At 45.4% G+C, this 24928-nt stretch overlaps 2 protein-coding genes, 1 long non-coding RNA gene, 2 other non-coding genes and 1 pseudogene across 10 annotated transcripts; 2 read left to right on the top strand and 4 right to left on the bottom strand.

Moving 5' to 3' along the window:
• Window positions 1–3922: 3922 nt before the first annotated feature.
• Window positions 3923–4911, bottom strand: LOC125547775 (putative nicotianamine synthase 2 pseudogene; annotated as a pseudogene).
• A 1032-nt stretch (window positions 4912–5943) lies between these two features.
• LOC125549810 (U6 spliceosomal RNA) lies at window positions 5944–6046 on the bottom strand. The gene has a single exon (XR_007301522.2). It is a non-coding gene; the product is annotated as a U6 spliceosomal RNA (small nuclear RNA).
• A 351-nt stretch (window positions 6047–6397) lies between these two features.
• On the bottom strand, window positions 6398–6469 carry TRNAD-GUC (transfer RNA aspartic acid (anticodon GUC)). The gene has a single exon. It is a non-coding gene; the product is annotated as a tRNA-Asp (tRNA).
• Window positions 6470–7403: 934 nt separating this feature from the next.
• On the bottom strand, window positions 7404–14026 carry LOC125542508 (uncharacterized). Of its 6 annotated transcripts, none has more exons than XR_015618028.1 (5): window positions 13747–14026; window positions 13102–13358; window positions 9555–9699; window positions 7910–9469; window positions 7404–7764 (listed from the first exon to the last, which is right to left on the bottom strand). It is a non-coding gene; the product is annotated as an uncharacterized LOC125542508 (long non-coding RNA). The 6 variants fall into 6 exon arrangements; XR_015618026.1 differs by having other exon boundaries at window positions 9079–9469; window positions 13747–14024; XR_007297935.2 differs by having other exon boundaries at window positions 7404–9469.
• Window positions 9054–12763, top strand: LOC125542507 (uncharacterized). The gene is made up of 3 exons (XM_048705564.2): window positions 9054–9296; window positions 9412–9463; window positions 10446–12763. The coding sequence occupies exons 1-3, from the start codon at window positions 9054–9056 to the stop codon at window positions 12470–12472; spliced, it is 2322 nt and encodes a 773-aa protein (XP_048561521.2). The 3' UTR covers window positions 12473–12763.
• A 2828-nt stretch (window positions 14027–16854) lies between the features above and the next one.
• On the top strand, window positions 16855–18244 carry LOC125547774 (uncharacterized). Its single transcript, XM_048711550.2, has 2 exons — window positions 16855–17257; window positions 17341–18244. The coding sequence occupies exons 1-2, from the start codon at window positions 16991–16993 to the stop codon at window positions 18016–18018; spliced, it is 945 nt and encodes a 314-aa protein (XP_048567507.2). The 5' UTR covers window positions 16855–16990; the 3' UTR covers window positions 18019–18244.
• The last annotated feature ends 6684 nt before the right edge of the window (window positions 18245–24928 follow it).

Genomic DNA, 24928 nt, shown 5'->3' with positions numbered 1-24928 from the left:
TGTTTTCAAATTCCACCAATCCTATTTTTTTTGGATATCTGCAGTGAAAAGAAATAAAATTCATGATGGATAGACTAGAACCAATGGCTCCCTTATCTGATGGTACTACAACACATTATAAGGTTGCAGAATCTAGACTTCTTAGTATTTGCATTTGACTACATTTGCAAGCCAGGACATTGATGTATAACTGCAGTTTGTCAATGAAATTGTAGGTACTGTTTATTTGCTTAGGCGCGAAGATATGTCCAGCTTTTCTTGTGTTTTATGGGTGGGCATTTGCAAATAGCCAAATGCTGCACCCATGAACATGACTCATTTTCTAAACAGCATCATAAGCACTATTGAGCTGATCGTTTATTATATTTTTGCACTTCCCCACTACAACTAAAATCCAGATATTTCCCCCCTTTGATGTAGATGTGCTGATATGTAAACATCAAGGGATTCAAATTTTCTACACTATACTTGAGGATACTATTCATTTGCATGTTATTTTCAAAATATATATAACAAATTTGTTTTAATCATGGGCATGAGCTCCGCCAATCATTAAAGGAGAGTTCACAGAATGAACTTGCACACAACAAGCTAATACAACACCAAACCGAGAATCAATTACTACCTAAAAATAAGAAGCTACTACTTTCTTGGGCGAAAGAAACAGGCTCATTGTATATATATCCTCCCTCTCTTCTTTTATTCCTCTATGCATGCAAATCACAGGATGAAGTCAAGTGTACAACTTAACATTTTTTAATGGACATCTTGTGGACAATTTATCATGGTAAGTAACTTGGCCCAATGGTTCTCTATTGACTAATCTTCTTATGGTAGAAAGAAGAGCTCAATACATGCTACAGTCCATAGGGCCTTCTAAAAGGTTTGATCATATTACTATAATCGCAGGTGGCAATTTGCTCCAGTTAGCAGGTTTTTCGATCACTCTGAAGAACTTTAGCTAATTATGGTGGATTTTATATATACGATGTTTGTGTCCAGGAAAGAAGTGATGTTTTAAATACGGTCCAGCTTTATGTAACTTCCGTTTGCTCGATATTTTCCCACTTGCTACTCCTTAACTATTTGTAACCTGTCAAAGAAAAAGAGAGATTGCGGGAGCTATAATGCACTTCACTATTTAGCTTATATTTATAGTTCTAGCTTTTTTTACGAAGTTACCATCTATGTAATCTTCCTCCCTATAATAGAGAAATTGAACCTTTTTGCCGCTCGGTTATCTCTTACATGCTTGGTTGTTCCAACCACCTTAGGCCTTTGATTTGTTCTTTTCTGTTAAAGCTTATCTAGCTATTTAGTGAGGAAAAAAAACTTCAGTGGTTGGTTTTCTTGACCGTCGGTCAGTTTTGAATATATAATAAGGTAGAAGTATTTTTTTCAAAGGAAAAGAAAAGTGGTTGACGTCCTCGGCGTTAATTTTGCATATTCATGTAAATAATTTCTACCTGCTAATTGTATGGGATATGCTAAACAGATTAAATGAATCACTATTTACTTGCTCATCTTTTGTCATGTTATGCATTTGTCTGAATGTTATATTTTTTATAGAACATCTTTTAATTGTTTATATTGAAAAGTAAAAAAGCATAATCATCAAAGTACCTTTCATCACTTCACTGCATCAACACTGGCGGGCGCGGCAACGCGCGTCTTCATGTTCTAGTTGCACATAGTATGTCTCACCTATTTATTCCTTTCAATCATCGTCTTGTATGAAACAAAACGAAGGGAGATGACAGCAATCCACCGCATCCGACCAAAGTTATTTCATCTCTTTATTCTTTCCAACAATAAAGGAAAAAATGAAGAGGGAAACAAAGCTTGTTATATCATGCTTGCTGGAAGTTCCTGAATTAGAGAGGATTGTGGATGAGATAGACTATCCGTACTTGCTGTGCTGATGAGGCGACTGGAGACATAATAGATATGCCCTCAGAATGCTTCCTACCACACGAAAATCAGATCTTCTAACCGAAATTACACCAAGATCGCTCATGTTTGAGGAGATAGAGAGAGGAAGGAGAGAACCCACCTTTTGGTGCAGGGATGTTGGAGGAGGATGAGAACGATGAGAGATGTGGCTCGCTTGGAAGTCGGCACTGGGGCATGGGGCGACCGCAACACGCGGGTATTTGACGGCGAACCCCCACGAAACGCTAGGCTGGAAACGGCACCGCGCCATCGGCACCACCATCGCTGCTAACCATGAGGTGTGTATGGTAGCTTTGCAACAACTAATGATGAAGGGGTCGATTTGCTGGGTGGAGGAGACGAAGAACAGGGGGAAATAAAGTGGGATGATAAGGGCATGTACAATGGTTCTATCTTAGGAATGTCATGTATGATAAATGATGAGGTGGAGGAGAGAGAAATCTTAAGAAAATGCTTGTCTTCTCTTATTTAAGAGAAGACAAGAGATGATCTCTTAGCACAATATGTCTCACCATGTTTTTAAGAATAGTTAGTTATTGAAGATAAGACTAAGAGATGACTCATTGTAGACATGTTTTTTTTTGTTGTCTCTAAATTAAATGCAAGACTGAAGATAAGACCATTTTATCAAGCATTGTATATGCCCTAATGATAGTGGTGTCCGTGGTTTACAGATAGAAACAGATAAACTGGGCTGATAAGATCCCTTTTGTATGCATTCAGAAGGATGTTTGATGCGCCTGATGGTTGTGGTGGGTCCTTGGAAAGTAACATATGCTTATGTAGTGGTTGGTCCCATATGTAAGTCAATCAAAAAATGTTGATATGGCAAGTGTGTTGAGGTGGATAAGTTTGCATGTCAAGAGAAATAGCATAATAGGGACGAACTATTTAAGTATTATAGATTAGTCGTTCGTACATGAAAATGTTGTGGCGGTCATGCAATTTATGGATTATCAAGTTATATCAGTTTTATCTAGATGAAACCTAGGAATACCATGTAGGTTTCAACAATATTGATTTTAACCATGTGGTAGGCACCTAGTGTCCTAGAAGTGCAGATGGTTAGTTGTAACCGGTTTCGAAGTAAAAGTAGCGAACCCACGAGTAGCTAAGGAAATTATCGTTGTCCATTGTGAATGTCGTGGTAGCAGATGCCTTGGATAGGCTTATCGAACGTGGTTGGAGCCAGAGAAGACGTCGGTGGGTTCCGAAAATGAGATTGGGGACAAGCGGATGTCATGCCGGAGGCGAGGAAGACTGGCAAGCACGCCGGCGGATTGTTCCTTGGTTGAAATCTTGGCGGCGAGCGTGGATGTCAATCGGGAGAGGTCCGGCGAGGGCGACTCGCGTAAGAAACCAAACGCATTAAGGTTCATGTGGCTCACCGCACAGCAGCTCCATGTCGATCCGCCCTCGCTGATAACTAGCTAGGCCTTCGTCGTCGTCGTCCTCACCGCCTCAGGCAGCCTCCTTCGACCACCGGTCCCGGCTGCCCGGGATCACCGTGGTCGTCGGCTTGGACGACGCCCACACTTACACTTTGGCGTCTTTGTCGCGGCGCCGTACGTGCTCGAAGTTGCAGGCAGAGACGATGGCAGCTCCTGGACCTCGCCTACGTACGAGGCTGGCGCCCACATCGGCCGTTGGGCATGAGACGACACGTCGCAGGTGCGGCTCAAAGAAGGGAAGCCGCCTTGAATTGCCTCCTCGGCGCCGGCGTCCCGAGCCGGAGCATGCATGCATGCATGGCCGCCGTCCATGGCGTGGAGCAGCATTCGCCTGGCCGAGCGACGGAGATGACGAGGGAGGAGAATGCGGAAAGCACGGCAATTGGGGCGTCCAAAGAAGAGGCGTTGGTTGTTTGACGGAAGCGTTTTCGTTTTCCGTGACATTCTCGTTTGACGGAAGCAAGATTCCGGTCCATTCATGCACACGTCCATTCGTTCCCTCGCGGCGAGGCGATCGATCAGAACGCCACTTCGGCGTTGGCGAACTCCTCTCTCTTCTGGTTCACGTCCGCCACCATCTGGCCGAACCTGCACGGTGGGCTGACCACCGGCACCGTGCCGCGCGCCTGCTGTCCAGCACGCCCGCTGCCAAGTCCACCGGCATGCACGTCCTTGGACTTCTGCGCGATGATGACGGAGTTCACCACGTCGTCGTCGGGATGGCACACGGCCAGCACCTGGAACCCGCCTCGCCCGATGTCCTGGGGGTCCACGATCGGGTACAGGAACCCGTGCGCGCTCCGCACGACGAGGGCCGCCCCGTCCGCCATGTGCGCGCCGAGGTGCGCGATCACCCTGGCCTTGTCCTCGGCGGCCATGCCCACGAGCGCCGCCAGGAAGACGACGTCGTACTAGGCGAGCTCGTCGGTGAGGTCCGCGACGTCGGCCGTGTGGAACGACATGCGGGCGCCCACGTCCGTGTCCGCGCGGAACAGCCTGCTCGCGCGCTCGTTGGCGGCGCCGCACAGGTCGTAGTTGTCGAACACGGCGTCGGGCAGGTGGCGCGCGGCGAGGACGAAGGAGCTGAACGGGAGCGGGCCGGAGCCGATGAAGGCGACGCGGGCCGGGGCGATGCCGCCGGGCACGTAGCGCGCCAGCAGCTCGTACTCGAGCTTGCTGAGGTTGACCTAGTTGCTGTAGTAAGTAGGGGAAGACGCCGAGGTGGTCCAGCGGGTTGTGGAAGGCGGCGAGCATGTCGGAGTAGTGCGCCTCCAGCCTCCCCTCGGCCTCGGAGCAGAGGCGGGTGAGGCCCTCCCGCATCTCCTGCGCCTCTGGGCCGAGCTTGGTCACGTCCACGGGGCTCGGGGGGGACGCACGCGGTGACCAGCTCGGTGAAGAGCGCGTCGACGGCCGGGGACGGGCTGAGCGACGGCAGCTTGGCGATGGCGGCGTGGAGGCCGGTGATCTTCTCCGCCAGGGCGGCGACCTCCTTGTTCTGGGCAGCCATTTTGCTCTTCTTCAGTTCTTTCTTTTAATGCACAAATGAACCAAAAACAGAGTGTTGTTGGAGTCGAAGAACAGAGCGTTCAGTTCTTTCTTTTCTGACGGATTCATCTCCTCACGGCATACGGCATGAAGATAAGGAGGTCTCGACGTCTCGTGCTGCTGAAGACCCACATGACTTGCACCGTGGGACAGAACGGACGACCTCAGGTGTCTGATCTACAAGTGAGCCTGAGTATTTGTCGCTCAAGTTTCGTTGTGACGCCACATGTCAGAAATGTCAGTTCAGTTCTACTTGTGATTCACGGTGAGTCATCGTGGACAAAAGTCTTTTCTTTCTCCTTGGCCCCAAACAACCATAAAAATATATCAGCGTCTAAGTCAGGGGTGAAAATCATAAATAAAGAAAAGCGTTGTGCCCGGGATTGAACCCGGGTGACAAGCAAGAATACTTACCACCATACTACAATGACTTAACTGACAGTAAAATGCAATGAGAGGGATGCCGGCGACGCGACAATGGTTGAGGTAACCAGCTCTTCTTTGGCGTGTGTGCGAGATTGTCTCGATTTGTTTGTTGTCGTGAAGTCGAAGTTACGATGGCGGGCCCAGTTATTAATCTTCTGTGGCGCCAACTATGCATGGTTCTGTCCTTCATAGTTATGGCAAGATATCTGATATTGATGGCTCATCGTCAATTTTTTTTGGCGGCTACCAACAATAACAGATATCCTATTACAATTTTTCATATATCTTCAACACCTAAGCTCCCTTGAAATCGAGAACTTTTGGTTTTCAGAAGTTAATACACGCGTCATAGATATTGAAGGAAAAGAAAAACAGTAAGGGATTACAATAAAATTCAGGACCTTTTTGTAAGAAATTATTGTAACACTATTCACAGTGTACGCGTAAAGACAAGAAGGGAAGAAATCAACCCAGAAAGGACCTGTTTGTAATCTCCAAAAAAACAAGGGTGTGAAAGTAAGGCCCTGGGGGCCATATGTGCGAGAAGGACCTGCGCGCGAAATGTCAAAAAAATTTGGACCATTTCTCGATTTGTGCGTGTCATCCTTGCGCAGGGGCCATGCTAATCTTCTCTGTATCGTTCCAATTTTATCGGATGTCCCCGAAGGGACGAGTCTGCTGCCGCGCTGAGGCTTATAAACCGGTGCGTCTCTCCTCCGCTGGCCGATGTGGGACTAAACATCAGCGATCAGCGGGTTTGTTTCCCCCCGCCCGCCCGGTGCCTCAGCAGACCAGCACCAGCCTCGCGTTGGTGGGCTGCATTCCCGTAACGCGGCCCATTTCGGTAAAATCGTAATGGAGATTGGCGTACGTGCGTGTACCAGGAGCAAAGGAGGATGAGGTTCAGTAACTTCTTTTCTTTGTTTTGATGTTGATGCTGAAGCCTGAAGCAAAATACCAATGTCCAGCCTCTTTTCCCCTCAAAAAAAATATACCAATGTCCAGAACTACGTAAAAAAAATCGCCGTTGCCGGGGATCGAACCCGGGTCACCCGCGTGACAGGCGGGAATACTTACCACTATACTACAACGACTTGATTGATTAAATTTGCTAATAAGTTTCTTTGAAGATCTTGAGTGATATCGTGCGTCCGACATATGGTCGGGGAAAAAACTCAAGAGTCAAGACTTATAAGCGGCGATGAGGCATCAAAGACAATGAAAGAAAATGGATGTGCGCTGGGGATGGGGATGGAGGTTTAAGGGAAGAAGAGATTCCTCTGTCCTTCTTGCAGCAAAGCTAAGGAAAATATCTTCAGGCGCCCACATTCTATGGGGAGAAAGGGCCATACGAAATATCTTTGTCAGGCGCTAAAAAAAATTAAGATGAACAACGAAGGATACGGTTGAAAAAATTTGTGCTCTTTTTGGTATCGGAGTCACTTGCATGACGGACACAAATACCTTCTTCTTCTTTTTTTGCGAGGCAAATACTGAACACTGGTTCCGAACTAAAGCAAGCTACTCTATTTACGTCATGTATTGGCAGGAATGGATATGAAATATTCTTACAAATCTCCTATGGTTTGCCGCAGGACTTCCTGCGCTCTTCCGTTGTCCACCCAATGCACAACCTTCCTACACTTCCTCTGCATTTCCTTTTTCATTCCTATGGTTCAGAATCCTTCAAATAGAACAGGGTCTGTTGGGAATGCAGGAAAGAAAAAAGTATCGGCTGTTTTCTTCCTCATGCTGCTCAGAAGTTCAGACACATCCTCCTGAATCTGCATTGATCAAAGGAACAGCAACATTTGAGAATTGGAACAACTTATGCTAGAGTATTCCACGTGGCAACATTTTCCACGATTAGTTGTAAATCATACCCCATTGATGTGGCATCAGTCCACTCACCTCGCTAATTAAACCTTTTAACCGTTGTCCCATTCAATCAATATATGGATCGGGTTCCGCTGTCATCAGATAACAGAACAAACAAAAATAATAGTACAAAGCATTCTCACGCAGAAATAAATAAAGACAATTTGGGCACTACAGGTTCGATATGCGCCCCTAACAGCAAAAATAAATGGAGACAACCGACGAAACCGATAACTGTTAAGCTAGAACTATTACAGACTCGAACACAGTTCATCAAAAGACATTTTTCTCATCCAGCACACAGGCTTTGATCAGCGCATCTTTTATGTTATCCATCTCCGGGTTAGATGTCTTCAGCCTCCTTATTCCATGCCTTCAATGTCATCATCATCATCACCATCTCCTCCTGCTTCCGACATGAGAGCATCCCCTCTCCTGTTATCCTCCATGATGTGCTATGAACTGCAGATTATTTCCGGAAGTAACCCCGCCACATATGATGCTGGTTAAACTAAAGTACAAGTGGTCAGCTAATCAAGTTACTGCCAATTTAATTTAGCGACAGTGTACACACAACTAAGATGATAACACTCAACGCTGAAAAGTACCAGGTCACCGGTAAGAAGAGTCCAAAGAATCATGCAGATGTGACGTACATAAATGAAATCCTCAACAGGTACAAAGAGTGCCCACTCCTCAGATTCTACAGGAGAACTTGAGCTCCCAACAAAAGCTTCAGGTGCAGCCAGACCAGAAGAAAGACATGGTGTATACCTCATTGTGCAGGGACATAGATAGAGGAAAACAAAAGGCCAGCCTCCGGATGTTAAATCATGAAAACATAAGAAAAAGAACTAACATTTGTGATAGTTATACCTTGAAATAAGCTACAAGAACAAACGGAGGAATTTATCAGTGACAGAAAACAGGAACCCCATCACTCCAGCAGGACTGCGAACTTTCTGAATACTTAATACTTCGCTTAAACAACAATGTATTATGCTTCATTTTATTCCAACTCGTTTCGATTCTGCTCCACAAAAATGAAGCATAATACTCGGCACTCAATTCACTTCTACAACACATGATTCTAACTACGTTGCAGCACATGCATTCACTTTGTACTATACGCTGTTTTAAAAGGAAACCCTAACGGACACACCTACGCTTCCTAGATGGCCTGTGATTGGCAATTTACCGAGGTATCCTCTGTCTGAAGTCCCCATGTCGGTCAGGCTGGTGGTACAAACAACAAAGGCACCCTGGACGCCCATCACTCATCCCGTTTGTCTGGTAGACTGGGAGGCTGGTACAAGCAAGGGGCCATGCAGGTCTGATGCTAAACTTGCCTTCCCAGACAAAACCTCTGTGCTCCCGTACCGGCATTCGGCATCTCCTTTGGTTAAAGGGCCAAGAAATGAATAAAGCGAGACATAACCCAGCAAATAGAACAGTGTCCGTTACTTCATTTGAGACGTTTCCCGTGAGTCGGTTTTGGTTACTAGAGGAGGCAGTGTCCAAGAAATAGCTTTCGACTTTCCCTTTTCCTTTAAATAGACGGTACCTTGGCATTGCTGATGTGGCTTCATGATGGCAACACCATCGAAAATCAAAACCCTCCAGATTTACTTCACTTTTACCTTTTGCTTTTATCTCCTTTGTTCTCTCTGTCTTGTCCTTTTCTTTATCTCTGCATCTTATCTAATTCTATCGTCCTGTACACTCATCCCCTAGGTTCTCACTTTAAGCATCTTCTCCTTGCTTCTTCATGGAGGCAGATGACCTTCTTATATTAAAAAAATGAAGGTGGGCTTACAGTACTCACTTGCATACAGCTCCGGCTTCACTTCTTCAACCAGAGGAGATAGAGCTCTGGCCACCATGGCAGGGCTCGGCACCGGGGCGGGAGCTCCTGTTGTGAAGGTGTACCATGAGAAGTCCATGATCCTACCCGATGTGTCGAGGGTGCTTGCTTGCCTGTACGAGAAAAACATCGAGTTTGAAACTGTGAAAGATTCGTACAAGGACATACTCAGACTCCAGGTACTTGCTGTCTTAGTTTTTGTGGAATGCCCAGGTTGTACAAGCAGCAGTTGCTTGAGTCTGTGCAAGTTGATCTCACATCAACTTCTGTTTTTCTTCTCTGCCTCTGTTGCAGTCAACGAGGAGTGTTCCAGTTCCATTCTACGACGGACCCACATTTCGACAAGGTAACACTGCATGTTACATAGCTCAGCCATTATGATTAGTTGTTAAGCATGTGTGGTTACAAGAAAGTTGGTTCGTTTACAAGTTATATACACGCTCACTCAAATGATATAGCCTCCTGTGATCCTGTCTCAAGACTCTCAACATGCATGCATGCCTTGTAGCTAGGAAAGGTTGATGCAACAACACCCACCTGAACCCAGTGAGATAAATTCAGGTTATACCTTGTGAATCAGCCCTGCAAAAAACAATTGTTGCAAAAATTAAATAGAATTGACATAACAAACAATAGTTTGAGATCTAAGAAGGTTTTGACAGGGGGTTCATGGCTGGCAATATAACATGCTTAGCTGCTAATATATTTCTTTAGCATTCTGGTTTCCAAAGCAACACCCCCTCTCATTTCCGTGTGCAAATTGGAGTGAAAATAGTCAGGATTTCCTCCACATCATAGTTTGTGCATACCAGTGTATTCCTGCTTATCAATATCTAAACTAGTCAAGCAGAATGTAGTAGGGGATATTATACTTAATAGGTTCCTAGTGTGTGTGTCAATGCTAACGATTATGATAATATTATTATTTAATCAACAAAGCTTTCTCTTGGCTATAAAAATATTGCAGGCAGCACTAGCCTCAAATTGCTCCATCACCATGGTTTGTAAATGAAATGCAACACCATATGGATTATCTCGTAAACATCCTATGGAAATGAATAGCTTCATGAAGCTCTTCAGTAGAAACACTGAAAAAATAATTAACATTTCAAATATAAGTATATCATGGTTTTGCAATTTTGCTAGTAAGTCTAAAATGATGTGCTTTCCGTGTACTAATCCTAAGAATTAATAACTACACTATCTCAGTTTTTACTGTGAAGTTTATGCAGGACTTTTCTAATAGATACTCAGTAACCAGAATAATAAATGATGCAACTTCGATCAGAAATTCAGAATACAGCACTAATCCATCTTCTAAACTGCAGAGTCAAGAGCAATCTGCCGCTATATAGCAGAAACCTACGAGCAGCGTGGGTATCCTTTCCTCCTGGGGAAGGATGTCCTTGAGAGGGCTTCCATTGAACAATGGCTCCGGCATGAGGAGCATGCCTTCGATCCTCCGAGCCGGGCATTGTTCTGCCACCTGGCCTTCCCTTTCCCTGACGAAGACATGAGTGACATCGACAGGGAGAAGAGGAAGCTGGAAGAAGTCCTGGAGGTTTACGAGCAAAGGCTTGGCGAGAGCGAGTTCCTTGCTGGGAACAAGTTCACTCTTGCTGACCTTGTTCACCTACCAAACACCCATCACATAGTGACATCCGACGAGTTCGCCTACCTGTATGACTCGAGGAAGAACGTGCAGAGGTGGTGGAATACAATCTCTGCACGGGACTCTTGGCAGCAGGTGGTGAGGGATATGCAGGACGTGGAGGAGCAGTACCAAATGGAAGAACTGGAGCAGCAGCAGCAGCAGCAGCAGCTGGAGCAGCAGTGGCAGTGGCAGCCAGAAGGCCCAGAACCACCGGCAACATATAGCGGCCGCACCATCCGCATAGACCCTCGAAAGCAGACAGGCACAGAGTCAAGGACAATACTGGTTCCGCCACCCAGCGGCGGTACTATATCATCCTCGTCTTTCACAGTTCAACCTCTCCCCGCAGAAACAACCTCTCATGGTCAAAATTCACCTGGCCAAATAAAAGAAAGTAACTTCTTTACTACCACCGAGAAAACACCAGCACCCTCAAAGCAAAGAAGTCCCACCACTCAGAAACCACCTAGCAGTGTTCAAAGCACCACGAGTAACTTCTTTACCCCAGCAGCCCCTCCTAGCACCACCAAAATGTCTCAGAGAACTGATACCGACAAATCCACCTCCAAAGATGCCTCATCTCCAACCAGACCCGGTCAAGGATCATCCAAAAAAGCTCCTGATAAGCTCCATCTCTCTGATGATGAGGCGGCAACCCTTAGCAAACCTACGCTTTCACAAGAAGCCCCCAAACCCACCAACAAAACTCCATATGCACAACAGCCCTCTGAGCAAGTGAAGAAGGCCGCAGCTGATAAAAAAGATGCTGCTCATTTGCCAAAGCAGGTGGCATTCAGAGACATTCAAAATGAAACAAGCCGTGGTGCCAAAGACAGCACTAAAGAAGGTAGAGAGGCTGATCAAAAGAGGGCTGCAACAGCACCAACCAGGGGACTACCTCCAGGTTCTCAAAATACCCCTCAAGCACCATCAGCTGATCTGAGAGTATCTGACTCGGCACCAATGAAAGAGGGTGTCATTAGTGAAGATGACCAGTTCTCAACTAAGAGGCTCAGAAAAATGCTTGAGCAAAGTGATCCAGCAGTACTCAAACCACAGTCAACAGATATGCAACCCCCTCCAGTACAGGCAGCTGGCGCAAGAGATCCTCAAACTCCAATCACAGCTGATGAAAGGAGAGCAACTTCACCACCGAAAGGAGGAATGGCTGCAGATGATCGTGGTGCCACTGAGCCACGAAAATCACCATCCACCAATGAGCAACAACCATCCCCACGGATGCCAAGCCAATCACCAGCTGGTGAAAGTGCAGCACCTGCACCACTGCAAGCACCAGCATCTGATGGGAATAAGCCGATATCTTCTAAGGATAGTAGCAAGCAAACAAATGAAACATTATATTATCGCAGCTCAGAAACATCCAGAGAAATGCCATCATCAGCCACTGAGAAGAGCATGAGACAACAGCAGCTGCAAAGTGACAGGTCCATTATATCGCCGCAAGACATTGGGAAGCAAGGTTCTGAAGCTGCACCACCGGTGTCTGGAACCGAGAAACTTGGGAGAACTCCAGGACAAGATTTACTAGAGTCTCAGGAACAAGCCTCCCCTGATACTCAGCAAGTGAAAAACAACAGAAATAACAGCAAATCGGATGGCTCAAGCAAACCCACCCAGTTTGACGGTAATAAAGGTGATGTCCCCGAGTCACAGACGGGTGGCCCGTCAACCAACCTATAACACATTTCTATCACGTCATCTGGTTGCAGCTTCGTTGTTATCGTCTTATCTACCTCCCTAGTTTAACATACTCGTTAATAAGGTCCATTATCTGTCACCTTTGGACCAAACCATGCCAGCCAATTTGTCTACTCCACCTGGTATATCGTTACTACTTTTCGATGGTGCATTTCTTTGCTGTTCTTTTCCTGAAAAATGACTTGTTTAGATGCTCCTTGCATTAGTATTGTTTTGAATAATGTGAGTGCAACATTTTGTTCTACATAAGAACCATATGCCTTTGTATTTATCCATATGTGTTCACCTTAGTGATGTGCTTGTATTGAACTTCTGGGCTTCTTTGAAATCATACCTGTTCTGGATAGGCCTAGCTTGCAGCCCCTAAAAGGGGACAGGCTAAGTTACACAGATGCTCGGCAGGCTATAAACGAAAGGCAAACAAGAAAATATATGGAAAAAATTGATACACTGGTAGGAATATGATTTATGATCACAGTTGCAAATCCACACTTACTGTAGGAACAAATCTGAATTTGGTTAACATTTTTTATAGTCAAGTCAAGTGTGGGTATATATGTTATCAACACCATAACAAACAGCAGAGCAGGAATGAACACAACAGCACTTACCAAAAACTTATTCAACCCACGCCAAGGTTCCAGCAAAACAGACACTCAACAGTTTGATGCTACCCCTGGATTGATGTTGTACCTGGAAGATAAATCATATGAATCAGGCCCACTTCCTTGAGGATGCACGTCTCCCATGGTACTATTCCCTTTGCCTCCTCATTTCTGGAAGCAAATCCAACTTGAGAGCTTTGTTGGAAAACAGAGCAGAATGAGCTACCACTTGGACTTATACACAGATTACTTGTACAGGTCTCCTGCCAAAAGAACACAAAGCCGCATCCAATTGTCGCCGTGAGAGATTTTTCTTTTGATGGTGTGCTAAACATTTAGATTGGGGTAATAAGCTCATGAAACCGGAGCTTCTTGCCTACCAATTGCATTGAGACTATGTTCAAGCGAACCTTCCTCTCACTCATTCTCATGTGTAAGACCAGAAGGCAACAGTTCATCCAAGCAGAAAAAAAATGCTGTTTCCAGAGCATTTGTTGCCAGTTCTGAATTTCCTTTCCCCAAAGACAGGATCAAAGATCGAGCTCCTACTCCTAGAAAACAAGCTACAGGCTCTAATTGTACAAACAGATTCTGCTCCTAGATCCACACAGCATATCAATTTATCTGTATCAATTGACCGAACTTGTATACCTATCTATGATGCGGGGATGGAGGAGGCGATCTCCCGCCGGCCGATACGCGGGAGGAACCCGCCGTTCTTCCTTGCGCCGCCTCGTGGGACGAAGAGGCCTGGGGGTGGATGCTGTGGTGCTGGGCGCGACCACGGCGACAAGGGGGGAAGATATGCGAGTGCGGCGACAGCAGCGCGGCGGCGCGGCGGCGACCTACACTCCTGTTACGCAGAGGAGGGAGAGGCGGCTGGGGGCGCGTCTATGCGCCGCCCGCAGCGAGCCACACACGCTAGCTGGTAGTGGGCCGGCCCAGCTACGACATGGTCCTGTCACGTTGACGTTATGAAGACATCACGCGTGTTTTTTCTTTGTTCCCTTTGTTTATATTTTGGAAAAAAACAAAATATATTATATTGTAAAAGAAGTAAATGTGACTAAAAGATGTAAATGCGGTGTATAAAGAATGTCCGCCCCACTTTTAGAAAATGTTTCTACCATTCAAATAAAGTATGAACGTTTAAAAAAATGTTGTCGAGTTTCAAAAATGTGTACGTGACATTCTTCAAAAAAATATACAATGTAAAATAAATGTTCGCTAATTCAAAAACATATTTCGTACCATTAAAAAACAATGTCAATGTGTATCACATTTAGAAAAATTTGCTCACGCGTTTCAAACAACATGTTTGTGTCACTTTTGGAAAATGGTTTATCCGGCATAAAAAAATGATAGCATAGTTCAAAAAAAAAACTTCAACGTGTATTTGGAGAAATGATTAAACACATATTCTAAAAAATGTTTGAAACAAGTGTTTAAATAAACATGAAATCATATATTTTGAAATTTTAAACGTATATAAAAATGTTTTAGATGTATACAAAAAAATGTACAATGTGTATGAACAAAGTAGAAAAGAAAACATATATTTTGCAAAAAATGTTGATCATGTATTTCATAAATGCTAAATGAGTACAACAAAAAATTCATGCTATGTACGAAAAAATGTAGACATGTATTTCAAAAAAAAAAAGACAAATATGACGAAACCAAAGAAAGAAACAAAAAAAACCAGTGGGAACAGAAGAAAGAAACACAAAACCGATGAAAAGCAAAGAAAGAAAGAAAGAAAGGAAGGGAAAAAAGGGAAAGGGAAAGGAAACCCCGGAAACAGAGAAAACTTTGTGGTACAAACGTTGCAAAAACTAGGGAAAAACCAACAGGAGACAAAACTCCGCTCACTGGGCTGGCCCGATGGTCCCACGCTCGCAGAAGATTCCTAATAGAAATTGGTACTGGCTAGATATTAACTCTCACAGGGCGAGGCAGTGTGCAGGAGATGTGAGTGAGAGGGGAATGGACTGCGGGGGCCAGAGTCAGGCTCAACGGGCCCTCCAACCGAGTTTTCCAGGGTTTTGACGAGGCTTTCACGGGCCACTGCGGGAACCGCGATCCATCGTTCGCTTGACTCATGTTTCATCTTGACCTATCCTCAAAAAAAATGTTTCATCTTGACCGAACGGCCACAACAAAAGGGGCGATGTGGTCTTCTCTTGGCAGATGGTGTAATGTTGGATCGTGTTGGTCGGGCCCGCGGGCACAGAATTTCGGCCCCGTACATGCCTGACATGACACGTGAATAAAAAGGGTTGGAACGGCCCATTGGAATAATGTTGATCCCCAAGGTCAGACCTTAAGATCGGGCTCGGGCATGACACGACCCTTTTTATCGTGGCGCCTTTTTAGGGTTGTTTTGGCCTCTTTTTAATGTTTTGTTGCCTCTTTAGGACTGTTTTGGCCTTTTAAGGGTTATTTTGGCTCTTTTAGGGCTCTTTTGGCCCTTTAAGCGTTGGCCGGCATGCAGTCGTTTCATGTTGGGCCGCCCCTTTTTAACTCGTGTGCCAGGTCGATCCTCAAAGCCAGGCCGACATGGGTCGTGTCATGTCAGGCCTTCTATAATCAGGTGAGCCTCGCTTTTTATGTACATTGATGATACTAACAACGTAATACCCCGTGCGTGTATTAAACCATATTTCATCTAGACCGCCTGGAGTTCGCATGCTCCTCCAAAATGCAAACTTTTTGTTTGGCTGGCCATCCGAGGTTCGTTTTGAAAATCATGCGAATCAAAGAGGGCCTAAAAGCCGCGCACCCTCCCGCACTCCATCATAACCATAGCTGCACCGCACTGCTTGACTGGTAGCTGTCAACCAATGACGTGAACCAAGAGACATCTATTTTCCTATTCCTATTCATGAGACTATGCAGGACATCTTATTTTCTACAAGTTTCCTAGCCCTGTGATATTTCTTACCCTCTGAAGCAAAGGAGGCCTAAAGACTTTTAGAAGATCGGTTAAAGATGTCATGAAAGGGGTGCTCTACCTGGCACCGCACAACTGCCATTCAATAGAGCAAGAGCTCCTTCCATTGAAAGGGATTCTATACAATTTTTGAAGGATTAGAGTTCTTAGAATTTTTTTCCTATGTTGATTGTCTGATTCATACTAGTGGTTGGGGGCCACCATTACGAGTCGCTTAAGAGGAAGTTGTGCGGGTGTTCTCCATCTTAAAAAAACCCATCTCCATCTAATATATATATATATGTTGATATATAAACTTTCTCGCGTCACGGGGACATCACAGCCATCTCAAAAAGAAAAACAAGCCGAGAAAAGCTTTGCTCAAAAAGAAAAAGGGAAAAGTCTCACTCCATCTTCTAAAAATAATCTCTAAAATGAAAAATCAAAAACTTTTTAATGGATTTAATGATAGAATGCGTCATGTGGCATAGCTGGCTGATCGCCCTTCCAATGCGCCTTAACGGGTTTAATGATAGAATCATATAGGAAATTTTTTTATATGCGATTATGTGTACTACATTTATTAGAAATCTAGAATCCACTTTAACCTTCTATTTACAATTTTTGTTTTCTCTTTTGGCATCAGACATTTTGTGTTACTCCCACAGAATTCAAATGAACGTGCCACTTTTAAATCATGTACTATTTCTCTTGTCACTACGTTGTGAGAATCCTTCGAATCAACTAGGGCCTAGCACCCTGCCGCACCCCACGAGCCTATCTATGGCTGCGCGGTGCAGCTATGGCAATGGCAGGCACGGCTAGCCACGCACGCCACCTTTTTACTCCTCCACTGGCCGCTGCCAACCAATAACTCACCAGCTACCGCTTCTTTTACCGTGCTCACTCCGCTCACTCCACCTCTCGCACCCACGCCAGAAACAGGGCCGGGCTTCTTCCAGGATGCAGGTTGCGGCCGGCTGCGAGGGCTCGCCGGCGGCGACGGAGGGGGGCGACCAGCAGAGCTCCAAGAAGCCGAGGCTGGCCGCCGAGCCACTCCTCCTCCATGCACCGGTGAAGCAAGAGATGGCCGTGCTCCAAACGGCCGGAGACGGGGCCGCGGTCGTGGCGGCGGACCAGGGCTCCAGGATGGAGATCGCCGTGAAGATGGACGTGACCCTGCTCCATTGCCCCCTCTGCATCAGCCCCTTGAAGCCCCCCGTCCTCCAGGTTCGCCTCCCTCGTTTCACTTCGGTTCGATTCGACTCTGCTACAGCAGCTAGTATTTTGATCCCTCCGGCCGGTCCGCGCAGTGCAAGGGCGGGCACGTGGCCTGCGGCGGCTGCCTCGCGGAGCCCTGCGCGGAGTGCGGCGGCGCCTTCGACGTCCGCAGCACGGTGATGGACGCCGTCGTCTCCTCGACCACGGCCGAGTGCGACCACGACGGCTGCGGGCGCTACGTGACCTACCACGAGCTCGACGGCCACCGCGGCGAGTGCCCGCACGCGCCCTGCGACTGCGCGGTCCCCGGCTGCGGCTTCGTCGGCCCGGCGCCGGCGCTCCTCGGCCACCTCACCGCCCTCCACTCGCTGCCGGTCCACAACTTCCAGTACGGCAAGGTCCTCGCGCTCCAGCTGCCGGCGACGCTGGAGCCGCGGGGCCTGCTGGTCGGGGACGAGGACGGCCGCGCGTTCCTCATGGTCGGCGGCGCGCTCGGCTCCGGCGCGGCCGTGTCGGCGGTGTGCGTCAGGGCGGAGGCCATGCTGTGGCCGCGGTACACGCTCAAGGTGTGGGCGAGCGGGCCGGCGCCGGCGCCGAACCGCAAGGCCGACACCGTCATGGCGGAGATCGAGGTGGCGAGCAGCAGGGCGCCCGGCGCCGTCGCCGTCGAGGAGCTGGCGTACCTGGCGGTGCCGCCCAAGTTGCTGGTCGGGGCGGGGGCGGCCCGGCGGATGTCCCTCAAGATCCGCATTGACAAGTTCACCTCCTGATGACAGGATTGCATGCACTACGCTTAGTCAGTAACCAATGTAGGGTTTAGGTTAGCTTGGAAAGGGTCTCGTGCGTTGGAGATGATGGGTTTTGGTTGCAATTTAGTAGCAGTACTTCAACATCAGACTTTGCAAATTTCCAACGGTGAAAACTACTACATATTTTGTGGCCGTTGGATTCGTTGCAAGATGTTTCCATGCCTATATATGTTTATTAAGTTATGCATTGTGTGAGGGTTCATAACTTTAGTGCTCCAAGCATTTTCATTTGCATTTGTGATTTGGGTGTTAGTATAGGTCATGAAGATTGAAGAGAACTTAATTAATGCGGAGGTTGGGTAAACTGTTATGTTGTTAGAGTCAGTGAAAATTGCGCATTTGCTAAGGTATTGCCCATTGTTGTTTACAAAATATTAAGTGAGCGGGACACCAAGTTAACAAAGCGAAACAAATTGTTCTTTTTTCACCCACACATATTCGTAACCTTTTACGTGTGTAAATTATTTGCCGGCCCACTCGAACCACCCTTATCCTTCGCGCGGATGGCCCGGTCACGAAAATCCAACCCAACCGAACCACCAAACGTCCATGATGTCCGACACCCCTCAAATCAGCACATATCTTAGGGGCAGATATGGGGAGGCTCGTGTGTGTTTGTCATGTTGGATCTGCCCAAGCTGGCTCACCCTGACCCCATATATCCCCTTCCTTTTCACATCGGGGCGAAACCCTGGCCACTCCACTTCCGCTCCGTCCCGCTCTGATCCAACCGCAGCTCGTCTCCGGCATGGCAGGCGATGAGGAGTTTGTCATCCGCCTGGCTCTCCGTTAGTCCAGGGAGGAATCCGTCCGAGCTCCGTCGTTCGAGTCATTTTGACGGGAATTCATTGTGTCCGGCAAGTGGGCACTAGCAGCTCGAGGCGCCCGACCGTGGCGGCTCCGAAGCTAGCAAGTGACCTACAGGCGCTCCGTCCGAGACATTCAGACGAATTCTTTCCCATTATACTACTTCCAGTCCTTTTTACTCTCCATACAACAACTTCGTAAAGTTTGATCATATTTGTATGAAAAGATATCAACATCAACAACATTAAACTTCATAAAATGCATGACACGTCTAATGATATTAATTTTCGTATTGTGAATGCTGATATTTTTTATAAAGTTTGTCAAACTTTATGAATACTAGTTAAATGCCCGTGCGTTGCTACGGGCGACGATGCAATCTCTAGCTATCACATGCTTTTTACACCAATATTTTACTTGTTGAGCCTATTCATGAATCCCAAAAATATGACATAACATGTTCTTCGTTACCTTGTCAGACATATGCGCGCGCGCGTGTGTGTGCGCACGCACGCGCATAGAATAATGCTGTTGTGAGTGGTTTTTTTTATAGAAGCGATCTAGGATGCCATGAAGTAAGGTAACACTTTATCTCTAAATTTTTTCTCCAAAAAATAAGTGAACGCTGAAAACCAAACATTTTCCAATACCTAAAATGGAAGATATTGCATCCACCATAAGATTGGCAGGCATAGGAATTTAAACGTTGGTAACACACACTATTTTGCTATGCTAGTATGAAAGACTTAAACAGAAGAGTATCGTGTAGCTTTACAGGCCACAGGAGAGCACGATTTTCCATTATCATGGTGCGACGATGAGGCCACAGAATCACCACAAACATCACAAGATGACGAGGCCATAGCAACACCACAAACATCAAGTTAACCAAATACCTCTTCATTGCGGACTGGGCATGCCTGAATGAAAACAAAACTACATATCGTGAAAATCACATAATCCTCCTAATATCAAATATAGGATTGCAGACCAAGATATCAACAATCTATATGCATCAAATGAAATTCAAACATTGTGTGTACTGAAATAGCACATTTGGTATCTGGGTACTGTGTTTCCCTGAGACATATAGCAGATTTATATTAGCATTCAACATCTATTCATAGAAGACAAAATCTGGCTCGGCTTCTATAGTTTGATTTGCAGAGCACACATCTGCAAGGATATACCACAAGTTATATGTTTGTCTTGAGTTACAGAATGATGGGCAATTCTCAGAGTAAAAGTAACTGTAACATGCCTCTCATTATTCTTTTTGCTGGAGAAGAAGTCACATTATTTGGTTCTAAAGGGCACCGGATAGCATATCAGGTCATCCGCTAATCCTGTGGTTTAAGTTCCTATTTCCTACTACTTCACCGATTGCTTGTAATTGTTAGAAAAATGAGATCTCTGCATCTACCAGCAGCCTGCAGCCGCCGGCCACCGCTACGCCACCCACTGGCCACCGAAAAACTTCAATCACTGCCCATGGCCGAACAGCAGCACGGTGACATGGCTAACCATGAGGTCGCCACCCCACCACTACTGCACCCCACGCACACGCAGGCGCGGAACTGCAACAACAAGCAGTGGCTACCCAGCCTTAGCCGGCCAGCCCACAAACAGGTAAGTGAGCTTCTTCTTTAAATTCAGCTAAATCTTTACAAGCTACATAGGTAGTTTTCTTCCATAAATTTAACTTAGGTCTTCCTCTGTCCGTCTCACTGTTACCAATTTGGTTGTTTACTTCATATCATGATAATAAATAAAGTACAATAATGGTGAAACTGTATTTTGGTATAGCTTCTTTTGTATATATTACTCACCAGATCTTGTAACAAATGGGAATAGAACAACCATCCTAAACACCCTGTACTAAACCCCTCTACCCACAAACTTGCGGCCGAAGCACAGCAATAAGAAACATACTTCTTCTACGTAGCCAAAAAAAGAGAGAGAACACAAAGATGGAAGAAGAGGAAGGAGAGGAGAACAAAGCTAGAAAATAGGAAATTACAAGGAGATCTGGATGACAAACCTGTAACAAAGCATGGCAGATCGATCCAGGTCAGACCCCTAGCAGCCAAATATCCTAAATTTCACATGATTGTGTCCTGCAGATCACTACTTCTCAAGTAATGCTAATGCCCATAGGATCAACATGCTCAGACTAACACTAAAAATAATAAGAAGAAAAAATCAGATCATAGGAATTAAATTCTGTTATGACTAATAAAAGTTTGATTCGCATCTACACCAGTTACATTGAACTTTGAACAAAAAACATGGGGAAAATCCACTTGTGCCTAGTGTAACTCATATTCAGATGTACTGTAAAACATGGGAGAAGTAACTAATGAAGCTGAGAAGTTAGAATCACAGTCACATTGAACTTAGAGTAGAGACTACAACACATGAAGAGGCAAAACTTACAGTGAATTTGGCACGAAAATACATCTACTGAGTATAATTAAGTGAAGAACCTGTACACTGTAAAAGAATGTAAGCGACACTGTGAAAACAACAGGTACTGCCTACTAATACTTTTGATTGCTGACTTGAGATTATAACCTATCCTAACACAAACTAAACTGAAAATTGAAGTAGAAAAGTAAGTCCTAACTATTGTAACTTCAGAGTGCTGCAAGTGTAAAAAATCAACAAGAAAATTTAGTGAGACCGTAATGACAAACCTGTAGTTTATTTGCTTGAGGAGTTTGAGGTTTTCGTCATTTGGATCAATTCTGGTCAAGAACTGCCGGTGCCTAATACATCATCAAGAATTTTGGTATCCTGTGACACTTTAGAAGCAAAAAAAGCTAAAACCGTTCACAAAGTACAGTGAACCCAAGTCATTCTCGTTGCATCCGGGGAATAGCATGTGGTTCGCAGTGACGGAGGCTGCCGAGCCGTGGTCATAGAGCCAATGGCGACCACTGCACCCGCCGCACATGACGAACCAGGCCTCCTTGCCCGCGCTCCGGCGTACGGCACATCGGCCGGAGCCACGAATGCTCGTGTAGTGGCACCTTCTCATCAACTTCGCCGATGTTCCACCACGGTGGCAGGGGCATGGTGCTGTCTAGCCCGGCAGCAGCCCACGGAGCTGATCCCAGTAGGGCGCATTCGTGTACACGTCGCACTCGAGCGCCTGGGTGTATGAGTCGACGACGGCGCGGAAGGCCGCGAGGAGGTCCGGATCGAAGAGGATCCATGATTTGAGGCCTCTTAATCAATTTCCACCTCTCTAACGATTGTGAACGGGAGCTGGGAAAGGAAAGAGAACGGTAGAGAGGAAGGGTATTGACGTCCCTGTGTGGGTTTCCAATTCTCTGTTTATTTCCTTCCTTTCTTTAGTGCGTGAGATCGAGGGCAGGGGTAGCCCCTGAGTGGGTTTCCAATTCTTGGTTTATTTCCTTCCTTTCTGCGTGAGATTGAGGGGAGGGGTAGCCATGTCTATGTTGGATGGGTGGAGATGAACGGACGAAACAACTTACGTATTAATTGATATTAATTGATTATAAACTGTTGTTTATGGAAGCTTTTTGTGACGAAAATATTCGATATGATTGATGTCGTATATGGAAGGGAAGGATGGAAGGATTGGTGTGTTATATGGAAGGGTGGGATCGATGGAAGGATTGGTTTGGTTTTTCTGGGTATGAATTAAAACCGGTCTTGGTTTTCGGAGGGAGAAAAAAAATCGGTGGAAGGGAGATCGCCTGGTGGGGTGGGGGATCGATGGAAAGGTGGAAACGAACGAAACGAACGAAAGACCTACGTACTGAGATATTAGGAGTAGAGATTGACTTCAGACAAAATCTTATGTGCAAAGTAAAAAAGACCGGAGAGAGTACATCTGGCGTGATGAGTTGGTATAGTTATATATTCAGAGAATTTGAGTTAGTGAAAATCGACTGTTTAGGTATACATGATTAGTAATTAAATCAAAAGGGAAAATATACTTTCTCCATCAAGGAATTACTTAATGTTTAAACGGATGTTCACGACGGAAGTAAACGTACAGCGTCAAGTCGCCACTCCCCTATGGCTGCAGCTACGGCACTGCCGCAACGTCAGGCACTGGCATGGTTAGCGACGCACGCCACATCTTTCTTTTTTTTTACTACTACTGTCGAATCAAATCGTCCGGTGAACCGGGGCATATATCGATCTACAGTATCTGCATACGAAAATCCATCCGATATCGTTTGCTCCCGAGCTACAATAAATTCAAAAAAAGTTACTAGAAAAATCTCCACTTCTCAAAAGAGTGGATTACACTACCGGTGTTTGAAATTGACCAAAAGAAGTCACTTTAGTACTGGAATATGTGGCATACATTGAGCGGGTGTCGGAACTTGGCTCGGGCGTGCATGTACGGTGCAAATTGTGTTTGGATATGAAAACGATGCTGACGAGGCGAGCCAGTGTGGCACGGGACCCACAATGAATGACTAGACAATGGAGATAAGATGTGTGGTGTGGCCTGTTATTTTACAAAAACCGCACTTGAATTGTTTTTCATGGAAAAGCCCCCAACAAGGTGAGTTCCGTTTGTCATTACAAAAGGGGAAATTAACACACACAAAATGCGGCAATGAGGAACCAAACTCGAGACCTACGAGCCACACACACGCACAATTTTGAATTCTCTTTTTAATATATTTTTAGTGAAATCTCAAAAATATGATACCGATTTAGAAGATATCATTTGTATAACTTTGTCGTCCTTCCCTGGGCCGAAGAATGACTCTTTGTCCTCGCATGGGCCGAAGAGCCCCTTTTCGTCCATGTGTGGACCAAAGAGCACTCTTCTTTCCAGGAAAGATCGAAGTCTTCCTTCATCATGTAAACGAAAATATGAAGAACCACGATACCTCACGCAAAATCACACCCCCTCCGACCTGGAGCTCCCCTTACCGAATCCTCACGCCAACTGGACTTTATCGATTATAAAAACCCATTCAGACGAAGAATAGCTTTTCTTTTGCGGGTGAGACGAAGAATAGCTTTAACGATGCATCTGGGAGAATGAATTGTGTCGATTGGTCTACACCAACCATCGCAAGCCTACATCGTGCATGGTGAGTAATATTCCAATTACTCTCACACATCTACTCATCTAGACACTGCCAACTTCATAGACATTGTCCCTCATACTAATCTTGTCACTCGTCGCGCACACCATGACTTGTCATATCCTAGGACGTGAACCGGATGTTTCCAACTTCGACAAATACAAACAATTTGAAGAGGGGTAATTCATATGATGTTGATGACATCTAGATGAATAGATGTGTGCAATTAATTCAAAAATATCTCATTGAGGATGATGTAGAAATACGGTGATCAATGTAGATTGAAAGGCAAAATTCGTCCTCCACTATGCATGATTCAAGTGGTTCTTCATCTGAATGGATTCTCCTCGTCGATCTAGTCCTCATGACACGATGGTTTGACCAAGAGGTGCTATGGTGTATATGGGACGTGCACATGCTAGGTGGATGTCCACTCTTTCATGTGTTACATGAACTCTTCCTCTATTAAGTGAAGGAAAACCACTCTTCCTCGTTTTAAATGGACCAAGACCTACTCTTCAGCCTTCCTACGGAGGAAGAGTGATCTTCCGCCCAAACATGAACAAAAAGAGCCTCTTCTACCCATGTGTGGACAGAGAGTCGTAATTCGGCATAGGGGAGGACAATCAGTGTATATAATTGAGATTTATTAAATTGGACCCATAGTTTCAAAAGTTGTATAAGAAAAACATTTTTTAATAAAAAATCCATCGCTTTTTTCTGTCCGGTATAGATAAATAACTTAATTTACTATAATCGAGAAGCTCACTAGGCTTAAATGGTCTGCAGTTAGTGCAGCCCATTTTGCACACGTTAGTTTCTTAAGATATTTGTAAAACATATATAAGTAACAAAAATAATCTTTGAATATTTGTGTCTTATAAATATCATACATATAAATGTTGATTAGTAAATTTAATCATTTTAATATACAATCTTATATTAAATGAAAAAATGTTCACGCATTATTTTAAAAATAC

This window comes from Triticum urartu, chromosome 3A, assembly GCF_056163025.1.
Source record: "Triticum urartu cultivar PI428250 chromosome 3A, HENAU_Tu73, whole genome shotgun sequence".
In the NCBI taxonomy this organism is placed as follows: domain Eukaryota; kingdom Viridiplantae; phylum Streptophyta; class Magnoliopsida; order Poales; family Poaceae; genus Triticum; species Triticum urartu.
Note: the sequence above shows the minus strand (reverse complement) of the source record. Positions and strands in the feature narration are given on the sequence as shown.